The sequence below is a fragment of the Equus quagga genome, chromosome 14, assembly GCF_021613505.1.
Source record: "Equus quagga isolate Etosha38 chromosome 14, UCLA_HA_Equagga_1.0, whole genome shotgun sequence".
NCBI lineage: Eukaryota > Metazoa > Chordata > Mammalia > Perissodactyla > Equidae > Equus > Equus quagga.
Window position 1 is genome coordinate 17091192 of NC_060280.1, and position 12187 is coordinate 17103378.

At 44.9% G+C, this 12187-nt stretch overlaps 1 protein-coding gene across 10 annotated transcripts in view; it reads right to left on the reverse strand.

Moving 5' to 3' along the window:
• Nucleotides 1-9236: 9236 nt before the first annotated feature.
• MICAL2 (microtubule associated monooxygenase, calponin and LIM domain containing 2) overlaps nucleotides 9237-12187 on the reverse strand; it is a 220409-nt gene continuing 217458 nt past the window's right edge. For all 10 annotated transcript variants that reach the window (XM_046685201.1, XM_046685200.1, XM_046685202.1 and 7 more), the window contains one exon: nucleotides 9237-10226. In XM_046685201.1, coding sequence (XP_046541157.1) covers nucleotides 10042-10226 — 185 coding nt within the window. In that variant the 3' untranslated portion in view covers nucleotides 9237-10041. The remainder of the gene's footprint in view (nucleotides 10227-12187) is intronic.

Below are 12187 nucleotides of genomic sequence, written 5' to 3' on the forward strand. Positions count from 1 at the left end.
AAACTAACCCATTAGAAGTCAGGATAATGACTAATCTTGGGAGGGACAGTGAATGGAAGGGGGCAGGGGCAGTGAGGGGAGACATGAGGGAGGTTACTGGAGCTGGTAACGTTCTATTTCTTGATCTGGGTACTGGTTATATGGCTGTATTCACTTTGAAAATTCATGGAGCATGCGCTTAATAATTTGAGCAATTTTCTGTATGTGTAAAGTACTTCAACAAAGTTCATAGATTTATCACAAAAATGATTAAATTGAAGCCATGGGACGACATGCTCTGTAGGGTCCCTTCTATCTCTGTGGTCTCCTTCTCCAACTCCCTGGGTAGCCCACATCACTCAAAAATCCATAGGTCCCAAACTAGGCCAGTTCTGTCCCCAGACCTTCCTTTAGGAGACCATTTTTCTAGCTAAACATGTGCCACCCAGCATCGTTCCCATCCTGGTCCTGTCATCTCCCCTCAGCAATTCCAACAGTCATGGCTTTGCGATTTACAAGGCAAGACCATGTAGTGGTGAAGGGTATGGGTTCAAATGCCATTCTGCAGCCAAATATCTGTATAATCTTGTACAAGTCATACAACCCCTCTGTGCCTCAATTTTCTCATCATAATGAGAACAAATGAGTGCTTGCCTCATAAGGTTGTTGGGAGGACCAAGAGAGTCAGTATAAACAAACTACTCAGCTCAGTGCCCAGCAGATAACAAGGCTTAGCTCAATAAATGTTGATTATGAGGATCTCCTTTGAGACCCATACATGATATCATGACCTCCATTTTATAGGAGAGTAACTTGAAACTCAGAGAGTTTAAATAACTTGCTTCAGATCACATGGCCAATAACTGAGAGACTAATACTATAGCCCCAAGATTCTGTTCTCCCAAATATCCATCGAACTCACAATCTTCAGCTAGGATTATGGTCCCTCAGAAGAAAGACTATATTTTTCAGCTAGCTGCAGGCACATGACTAAACTTTGAGTGATGGGATGTAAGCAAAGTGTTATGTGACGGCTTCCAGAATCTTCCTAACAAATAGACAGGAAAAGGATGTTCGGACTTATACCATCAGACTATATAGGAGAGGCCAAGCCCCCTGCTGAGAAAAACTGGAAGGCTGAACAGAATGTAAAATCATCTGCTTGAGAGCACTGGAAAGCTGACAACACCTATAGGGCCAAGATCTAGAAGGAAGATCCCAGGGAGGTGAGCCCGTCACATGAGACTTTCTCCGTAGGGGCATCTGCCCATTTCAGAAGAGGCAGCAGAGAAGCTGAGGTTGAGCAGGGCAGGTGCCAACCTAACAAGAATACAAAGACAAAAGTTCAGGCGCCATCAAACTGAGGGGCCCCTGGTAAGTCACCCTTGCTTTGGTTTGGGATCCAAAAGACTCGACTCCAGTTGACAAAGAGAAAATGAAGGCATTTTCAGAAAAAGGAAAAAAAACACAACTGAGAAAAACTGTTAATAGCAGACCCAAACAAAAGGAAACACTAAAGAGTATGGCAGGAGGAAAATCGTTGCAGATGGAAACTTGGTGACAGAGGGAGGAATAAAGAACAAATAAAAAAGTAAACATATAGGCGCATGTAAAACAATGTTAACTACATAAAATAGCAGTAATGTCTTATGGAGCTTAAAAAGATACACATCAAATTAAAATACACAAAAGCAAAAGCATTTGACATGGGAGGCAAGTAAACGGAGTTGTGTTCCAAGGTCCAGGCTTTGGAAAGAAGTAAAAGTAACAGTTTATACTGGACTTTGATAAACCAAAGAATCGTGTTGCAACCTCTAGGGTAACCATTAAAAGAACAGTAAAAGAATCACCCCAATTACTAAGATAAGAGGCAAAACTGGAGTCTGCGTGCTCCATGCAGACAGGTTTCATAAACTGTACTTAGAATCTCTGTCTGTCGTAGTTAAGGCAACTTTTCTTTTGTATTCTGTTCTCTTTTGATCTTGCTGCGTGACTTCTCTTTTGTTTTATAGGTTAAAAACCCAGGACAGAGGTAGACCACGCATCTCAAATCAAATTTAGGTAAAACTCAAACTGAAATAGGCCTGGGGAAAGTTTCACATTTATCAAATGTGAATACCATCAGTTTGGGGTTGAATTGTGTTCCCTAAAAAAGACATGTTGAAGTCCTAACCCCCAGGACCTCAGAATGTGACCTTGTTTGGAAATAGGGTCATTGCAGATGTAATTAGTTATGTTCAAAAGCATCTTAAGTCACACTGGAGTAGGGTAGGCACCAATCCAGCAAGACTGGTGTCCTTAGAAGAGGGACATTTGGACACAGACACACACAGAGGAAAGACGATGTGAAGACAGACAGGAGGAAGGTGGCCCCTGGAGTGATGCTGCCACAAGCCAGGGAGTGCCTGGAGCTACCAGAAGCTGGAAGAGGTGACCAAGGATCCCCCGCCAGAGGCTTGAGAGGGAGCATGGCCAGCAGACACCTTCATTTTGGGTTTCTAGCCTCCAGAACTGTGAGCAAATAAACTGCTGTTTTAAACCACCCAATTTGTGGTACTCTGTCACAGTAGCCCTTTGAAACTAGTACACCATCTAAAGGACAAAATGGAAGGTCCCTATGGATCATGAAGAAGGTTTTACAAAGAGTCTGGATCCCAGTGAGTATTCAGAGGTTGTTTGACCACATTAAAGCAGCCCGGGGGTGGGGTGGGTGGTGGGGAGAAGCCAGCCAGAGCCTCTTGGGGACCTCTTTGATCACCGAAAGCAAGATGTGCTCTCTGGTTGAAAAGAATATATGAGAGAAAATGGCTCTCAAGTGAGAGTCTTAAGTGAGAATTCCCCGCCATGTCCCCCTTGGGAACTCTGGGATATGAGCAGTGGTCTTTGAAGCCCAGGCTACCAGGAAGCATGTCCTTCAAGAGTGCTACTTGCCTGGGTTAAGGCAGCCCAGATGGCAGGGTGGGGTGGGGGAGCAAGGGCTTCTCTTGATGGGTAGGGAATGCATCAGGGTCGGGGAAGTTGTTTTGTGACATGGTGGACTGAGGGTGGGGACGTTTTTGAGGATCATACAGGATGACGCCACTCAAATGGCCTCTGGTCTGGCCATGGGGGAATGTGTCCCAAATTCTCAGAGACAGATGACCTGCTTACCTCTCCTTCAGGAGTCTAGTAAGGAGCTGTGGACATTAGTAGCAGGATTTCCTCACCTGAGCATGTAGAGGGGACGCTCTAAGATCAGTGGCTCACACCTAAGTGATCTAGCAGAGGAATGGAGAACACTCCAGAGGAACCGCAGCAGGAGCAAAGCTTTTAAGCACAGAAAGGAGCAGTGGTCAGCCACTTCAGACCCAGACAGGAAAGGATACGTGGAGTCCCAAGGACTCTATTTGTGTGTGTCTGTGTCACAGGCACTGACTTACTCCCAAGGCTCCCCTACCCCTTCCCAGGCCAGTGTGCTTGAAGGAGCAGGGTCTTCTTTGTCACAATTGTCATCCACCCTCCTCCCACACCCACCTCCAGACTCATGTGGCCTGGAGGAGCAAGAGTCGCTGCTTCCGTCTCTGCTGGGGAAGATATTAAGGCTATTTATCCTTTAGATGTTTTCTTTTCGGGAGGAAGGTTGGAAATATTACCTCTGACAATGAGATGGAACCACGTCACCAGGGCCAGATGGTGACTTCAGGGTCTGCTTGAAGAACCATTGGCCAAAGGGGCCTGCAAGAGGCTGGACATTTGGTCAGCAGAGGCCAGTGCAGAAAGAGCGTCCTGAAGAGGAGGAGGCAGTGCTCTGAGAAGGGCCTTTCCTGTTGTGGAAACTGCCCATTCTTACCTGTTCTGCTGGGATTTGAGGTGATGTTTTCCGTTTCTATTGGGATTTGAACAGTTCAGGACTCACCATGGCCACTCTAATTACAAAGTTTTAGTCTAGCCATTTCCATTTTAAATAGAGCCTATGTACAGCAGACTGACTCCTGCAAGGAGCCTATGAGGGAGGGTGGAAGAGAGGGAGGCAGGGAGGCAGGGAGCGGGAGGGTCAGTCCCATCTCACAGGTGAAGACACTGAGGCACAATTCAGTAGTTCAAGGTCATCCAGAGAGCAATGGCAGAGCTGGAATTAGAGCCCTGAATCAGTGACTCAGCTCTGGTTACTGTGTTTAGAATGATTATATTTGTTGCTTTTTTCTTTAGCTATTGATTTGTTCTCAAATCATACACTTATGGTTTGGGGACTACTGTACACACACACACTTTCCCCAAATTCTTATGGAAACGTTTTCTATCATTCTGGAGACAGGAAAGGAACAGGATTCATGAGCCACAGGTGTATTGGACCCGGTGCCCCAGTGTCAGGTTTAGTTTCACACAGGACCATGAGTGCCGTTTTCAGTGACCCCTGTCCTGCTCCCTACCCTCCCTGCTCCTCCTCCCCCCTCTGCACAGTCTCTCTAAGGGCCTGCAAAAGCCATCTTGCTCTCAGCTGGTCCCTAAATCACTCCCTCCATCCTCTTCCTCACCCACTCCCTCAGCCCTGGGCTCCTGGTTCCCTTCCCTGGGAGTGGGGATTGATTATGCCATGCCACGCTGCTCAATTTGGGGCAGAAATGTTCCCTGGGGGTCTGTGACAGTGTGTCAGGGGTACTTGATCACCCAGGATAAACACGAGGCATCTTCCTAGAGTATCATGTTTATTGAGCAATTTTTGTGAGGGGTGGCACAAGTTAGGTAAGTACTAAAGGATAGGTTTCGTGTTAGAGTATATTTAGAAGGAAACTATAGAGGCATAGTCTATAGAGAGACTATAGACTATAGCAATATAGGAGGAGACACACACACTGCCAAGTGCAGCTTTGGTTCTCTTCCCCGACTCCCCCTGAGCAGGGCTGGCACTGGTGTGTTGGGGGCCGGGGCAGTGGGAGCTGATGTAGCAAAGGAAGGGAAGGAACAGATTAGCAAAGGTGCAAGTCTGGCTGGGGACTCAGAGTGAGGCTAAACAGCCTGGTGGCCGAGGGCTGGGTTCTGGAGACTGCATTGGGGTCCAGCTCCTGTCACTACTGTCTACCTGGACTACCAGGTAAGCCCCTGAGCCTGTGTGTGTCAGTCTTATCATCTCAAAATCGGGTAATGTTAATCGTAAGGATTTTACTTACAGGATTAAATGGAGTAATGCACTTACAGGGCTTATGACAGCACCTGGCAGGTGAGGAGAGCTGAATTCACAGCATCATTACCATTACCAGGGTCAGAAGGCTCCTCAGGGGAGCCGTGACAGCATCGGTTTGCTTTTTTTATTTCTAGAAATGAGCTGGGAGAGGGAGTGTGCCCTGAAGGGATGGCGAGTGGCCGCTGAGGGATGTGCTGGAGGCTGCGCATCTGCGGCTCTGTGAGCAGGAGGGCAGACAGCCCAGCAAGGGCGCAAAGAAACCTGCCAAGCGCCATGGAGGGTGGCTGGCCTTTCCTTGGGGCTTTTCCTTTGGCACGTGATCACCGGCAGAACAGGAGCCCTCATCTGCAGTAATGTTTACTTTTTGTCGATATTCAATGGAAAAAAAAAAAATGAATCATTTCAAACATTCCAACAGCACACAAAATCTTTCAAACAATGGGGGAACTCGCGAATGACGAAGACTGACTGCTTGATTAACCTGATGTGGCATTCATTTCTGGTGTATTACGTGCTCACATTTCATAAATGTGCATGCGCTGGGATTAAGAACACAGAAAAAACAGACCAAAAAAACCCCTTGGTCCTGAAAGAGTGTGAGTTGAAGAAAGAGGCCAGTTCTGTGCAGATGGGAGCATCCCTGTTGAGTGACTGAAATACAAAACCAAGCTGCACGAGGGAAGAAGGTAAGAGAAACAGGGAGGCAGAACTAGGATAGGCCCCGTCTCTCCCCCTCCCCAGCTCTGAGAATAGCTTCCTTTGTTGAGAGAATACACCTGAGGTGAGCCTTCTTCACACCTCCTCCCGGATCCAATTTTCTGGTCAGGTAAGTCCCTCCAGGTGCCCCAGTGGGAATAAAGTATCGAACGTTAATTCACAGGCTCCCACATGAAATCAAAGCTTTGCCCAGTTTCGTTCACTGAAAAGAAAGAAATGAAATGGACGCTGTCCTCAGAGGTGCCAGACCAGGCCCACTTGAAAATGTTTTGATGCCTTAGACACAAAAGCATTTATTTTTGGTTCATTTCAGTATTTATAGCAGTGCACATGTAACACATTTCAATCCACATGAATAGTTCCCAATTGTTGGAGCAAATTAATCTTTTACAAGCTACTCAGCGGTGAGGTTAGAAGATAAACAGTCGGTGAAATAGCGCACGCTCCCCTTACGTGAACTTTCTTGTTACAATAAACTCCCACATTTGAGCTCACCACATCCGATGACTGCCCCTCACCATTCTTGTGGCAGCCCCACTGCCCCCTGCCACCTCTGCCTGCTGAGGGACTTCTCTGATCAGCCACCTGGGTGGGACACGCTGCCATTTTCAGTTTGGAAGGAAAAACCTGTAAATCTGCTTCCTGGGAAGACAGACATTGCTGAATTGTCAATTGCCTCCAGAATGCAGAAAACATCAATTTCATTGCAGCTCATCAGAGCTGGAAACACCTGCCACTTCCTTTCTCAGCTGCAATTAACATGCTGCATCTCAGCATTGATTGAGTCCAAGCAGCCTGACGCTGCCAACGTCAAGGTTTAAATGAAACAGTACAACCTGATGTTATTTTTCACAGTTTTAGAAACACGAACTTATTCATGTTTTTATTGCCAAAGAGGCACTACAATACTTGGGGCTCTAAGTCTTTATGTGTGAAACAAACGTGAGCAGAATAGGTTGATGCTTATAATAAAAATAGTTCTTTGTATTTCTTTGGCAGTGATCCTTTTTTATCTTTGTACTTATTTGTGGGTGGAGGAATACTATTCTTTCTGTAGCCCAGCACCTAACACAGGGTTGCAGAACCCCACGGGTATTCGGAGAATGTTTATTAAACAAATAAATGAATGGTTTGGGACAGCAAGCTTCACAACTGTCCCCTTGGTCCAACCTGTGTAAAATTCTGAGCTTATAACTATCATGAGCCCTTTGGTTTAACTTAGAAGCTGTGTGAGACCGACTATGAAATATGTCCTGGGACTGGATGGGGCTTCTTGTCTTGTTCAGAGTCCTAAATTGTTCAGCCTTGACCACAAGTGTTCTTTTATGGGACAGTGAAAGCTCTGTTTTCATCGTAATCCTACTCACATTGCATACAAAGAAACTGTCTTCAAAATGTACAATATTTTACATTTTGAGGGTCTTAGAACATTCTCTGTTGTGAATGAGGAATGAAATCATTTAAAATAGCTCAACAGCCACAATATTTGTGTCTCTCTGGAAATGATCATTGAGATGACTTTTATGTACTAGTAAAACTGAAAGCCAGGATAAGTAGAAGGCTGGTATGAGGTTAATGTTTTAACTTGGCCAGGTGAGACTCAGTCTTAAACCAGAGAACATAGTCTTTGGGAAAGGAAGTGAACAAATTCTTCTCTCGTCTATTAACAGAATACTAGGGCAAAGAACCACCTTCTTTCTTGGCCCTTTCGGGAGAATCTTTCTTTTAGATGGAAAGAGAACAAATTAAAATAAGTGGCAATTAATTCTTTTGTACAGTAGCAACCCAGACACTGCACATTTGAGCATCATCTGTTAAATGTATGCAAGCCCCAAATAATGCACTTGTATATAACTGACAGAAAAGACTGGACTTGACTATTTCTACATATTCTAGAATAAAAACAAGTTCTATATCTCTTTCTTAAAGTGAGTTAACATTCCTGAGCATCTGTAGTCTTATCTCTAAATGCCTGTTTGCTGAAAACATTAATGTTGACAATCTGCATAAACCTTTAATACTATACAACCCACTGCCCCAAACATCTGGGTTATTTGAATGATAAATAGCTTATATACTAATACCTTAGTGCTAACAAGTCTTCTCCAAATTATAACACAGGAGAACTAGAATTATGAGGAAACCATATTAGCAATTTCCACTAAATATACAAATAAATAAAAATAGATAAATAGCCATAAGTGGCACAGTTTTCATAGATAGATAGACAGATGGAAAGATGCCTGTACATATTTCCTAATAACAGAATCCAGGCACTAGAAGACCTGATTCTTAAAAAAAAAGAAAAGAAAAGAAGAAAGGAAAAGAAAAAAGACCTCCAACCTTCAGAACTTGGTATACCATGGAAAGGCTGCATTTTAATACCACCCAAAACGCTGGCTGACTCAGGAAATCCAGTCACACTTGTAATTTCTGGCTTGTCAGCTGGCCAGATTGGTGTGCACAGAAGCATCTCAGACAAGAGTGGTTCATGGGTGAACTTCGATTGAGGAAAGTTAGGTCTCCCGTCAGAGCCAACTGTGGCAAAGCACCTTTTGTCCAATGACACATTGAAACACACGCAGAAATGAGAGAGGCCAGACATCCAACAAAGACTTCTACAGTCTGCCTCTCGTCAACAACAGACTGAATCTCCCAAGAATCCTGTTAAAGGAAAACAGTCAAATACTTTATGACAACAGATCGCCATTTAAAATCTTCTCTTTGGTTCCCACATGAACCATCAAAACATCCCAGGAATTCCACGTCAGTGCACAAACTCCAGCTCCCAGCTCTCCTTTCACATTGAAAACGTCATAGAAAAAAAACAAACAACTGTGACCCAATTTGGGATTTAGTAAATGGGGTCACTGTACTCGGCTCCACCTTGGAGTCAGAAGTGGTTTGTCCTTGTCCTGTGGAGTTCCTGAGCAATCCCTGGAGACAGTCCCAGAGACACATCTCTGTTTGGACCTGAGAAGACCACCAGTGAAGCGTTTCTGGCCTTGGATCACTAGTGTGTTCGGTTTTAACAGCAGCACCATCCTCACCAATATTTTATCAACAAATGAAAGAGTTTCCCTTTTTGCCATTACCAACAGTTATAAAAAGGCACTTCAAAATTATTCATTTCCTGGGGCTGGCCCCGTGGCCGAGTGGTTAAGTTCGCGCGCTCCGCTGCAGGCGGCCCAGTGTTTCGTTGGTTCGAATCCTGGGCGCGGACATGGCACTGCTCATCAGACCACGCTGAGGCAGCGTCCCACATGCCACAACTGGAAGAACCCACAACGAAGAATACACAACTATGTACCGGGGGGCTTTGGGGAGAAAAAGGAAAAAATAAAATCTTTAAAAAAAAAAAAAAAAAAAAAAAAAAATTATTCATTTCCTAAAAATGCTTTTCAGTATGTTCCAGGGGCCATAAGGACAGTGCTCTGAGAACATAAGCTTTTCTAAACCGACAGTATTTGGTGAAAATGAACAATTCTGCTGGTATGAAGTTAGTTTTATTTCCCTTTTTCTTTCTTTCTTCTTTTTATTTTGATAAAATTAAGGCTCAAATGTTCTATTAAACTCTCATTGCTTATGTATATTATATTAAGGCTTATAAATACACCTGGTAAATTAAATTCACCCTGGATTGAATTAACACCTGCTATATGAGTTATTTGCTTTATGTAATCAGTAATCTCAAGGTTTCTCCGCTTTCTCTGGAAACACAATTTAAATATTAACCTAATCTTTAAACTGCTGCTGCTTCTTTGTGACATTTGGAAACCGATCATCCATGCAAAAAAGGCAAATACGGATATACTAATGAAAAGGCGGCTTCTTAAAATCTTACAATGTGTAACTTAATGAATTGGGAGGATAAATGATAAAAGCAGCAGGAAAGTCCATCTTTGTGTTACTTTCTAGGGAAAACAATGTTGGTCATCTGCCAAGGTCATCTCAAGTCCAAGAAACCTGCTGAAGTTGACTGCCAATTTCAAGAGTCTTTGATCTCTGGAAGGATCTTGGGCAGCTGTAGTACATATAAGAGAATTTTAATTAAAAAAAAAAATTGCAGTATGGTATAACTTAAGTTCCCAGTGTGACAAATCCTGCAAGAGGAACTCGAGTGTGTGAGGTGCGCTGGCCTGCTGGGTCCTCTGCTTGCTTCGAGGGAGGAGCCTCAGGTCTTCTCATGTCCTGCTCAGCTGATAGCCCCTGGAGAATACGAAGCTTTCAAAGTGCTGGTCTTCAGCCCTTTCTTTGATGCGTTGTTCCTCTAAGGAATCCACGAGTTTGTTCCTTTGCTCAATCACTTGCATCATCTCGGTGAATATTTCTTGCTCCTCACTGAGATCCTTCTCATCTTTCTGGCTCTCTAAAGAGAAAAAGAAAAACATTGGGCCTCAGGTAAGATTTGGCCCCAGGGGAGCTCTTGGCAAGGGCATTCTTGACTGCTCTGGACTTATGCTGCCCTTTAATTTCCATGGAGAAAACAAGGAAGTGAATTTAACACCAGGGAACCACCCTCCAAGCCGCAGATTAGAAAGCTGGGTGCTTTGTGCTGCAGTCAGCTGTCTCCATCTGGAGAATAGACATAAAGCAACAGGGAAAAGCCTTTTGTGAGAAAAAGTGAATACCAGCCAAGCCCCACCAGGTCCCCCAACATCCCCTCCCCCGCAAAAAGAAACCAACAAAACAAGGAAAGCAAGTTTTCCATAAACATGTCTGAGCTACAGCAAGGAAACCTGTGAGAAAAGTTTCAAAGTAAACCGTCTGCATCAGTGGCTACTATCTCGATGACGAGAAGCCTTTTTTCAGTGGCAGTTAATGACAAATTGCAGCCCTTTGGGTAGAGACCAGGCAGAAGCAAAGCGAGGCTGTGGCTGGCCAATGGGAGGATGTTTCCAGACTGTGACAACACTTTTCCCTTTCCCCCTTCTGAGTACACAAGCTTCTTCCCAATTGGCCTGAGGCATGTGCTTACCTGGGGGAAGCGAGATTGTTATAAAAGAAAGAGAAAGGGTAAGAAACAGGGAATAATGACTTTCGGATACTGAAAATAGGATTTTAAAGCCAGAGTTAAGTCTTATCCACCAGATTATTGCCTTGGGAGAGCCTTGTCTAAACTCCTTTAGCCCCTTGCATTGAACACACCGGGCACAGGGCCGTGAGCCCATCCCGGAGCAGAGAAGTTGCCACGGTATTTCATATCAGGCTTCGATCTGAAGTCGGGTCAGGAAGAAGGCACGTGTGACAAAAGATAAATAAAGGAGCACCGTTTCCTTGGTACCTCATGTTTTATGGGAGGGAGAAGACAGAGACAGGCGAAGCAGAAGGTGAGAGCCCTGGGCACCAGTCTTCCAGCCTCGGAAGCCCCCAGTGGAGAAGGAAATGTCATATTATTTGACAGGAACAGTGGGGACCCAAGAACTCCTGTCCTGCCCCTTGTTGGGAACTCTGGGAAGAAGCCAGCTGGAAGGGCGCCCTATGTATAAACACGAGGCAGTACTTCATGCTGGGCAGAGAAGAAGGGTCTGAGTGTGGCTCCCGACATCTCCATCTGCTGTGCGTGGCACACACAGGTGGAGCCTAGATGTGCCCACTTGCCCCAGAGCTGCCAAAGGTAGCTGGCCATGGGCCTGCCGTGGGGCTCCCCCATGATGAGGAGTGAAGCGGCTTCACAGTGGAAACTGTCTGGCCAAGCAGAATGGAGGATGTGCTGAGGAGAGTGAGCCAGGGAAGGCCACCAGGCTCCAAGCACGCCGAGAGAATGGCTAGGCTATGGAGCACACCGGCCGCACACCTTAGCTGCAAATGCCAGCAGAGAGAGCAGCAGCCGGATGATGGAAGACAGCTGTGTGGGGTCTCAGTGAGTCAGAGCAACCCACACAGGTTCCTAAGGCTGTGAGGTCACACAGACCTGCCTTTCCCCATCGCCTGGCAGTCACCTTAGGGAGAAAAGCAGAACGAAGGGGCAGCCATCTGCAAGACTGAATATTTTCATCCCAAAGAGACTGAGCATTTCCTATAGGGACTGTTTAAATTATTGCATCAGACTGAGTTTACCAGAGAGGGATAAATAAAGTTCCTTTCCTTTTGTCTTTTTCCTTACTAACTAATAGGATGAAGCTTTCATGGAAGATGAGCTCAGGTACAGATAAAATAAAGAAGCTACATTTGTGGGCTTTTTTCTTTTTTTGTATACCTGAGAGGAGTGAGAAGAAGCATGACCATCATTTCTTAGTAAGAATTTTTTTTAAAAGAATCAAAGGTGGCTACTGGAGTCTTTGATGGTATTTGTTTTACCATGCTGAAACTCAGCAAATGTAAAATTTT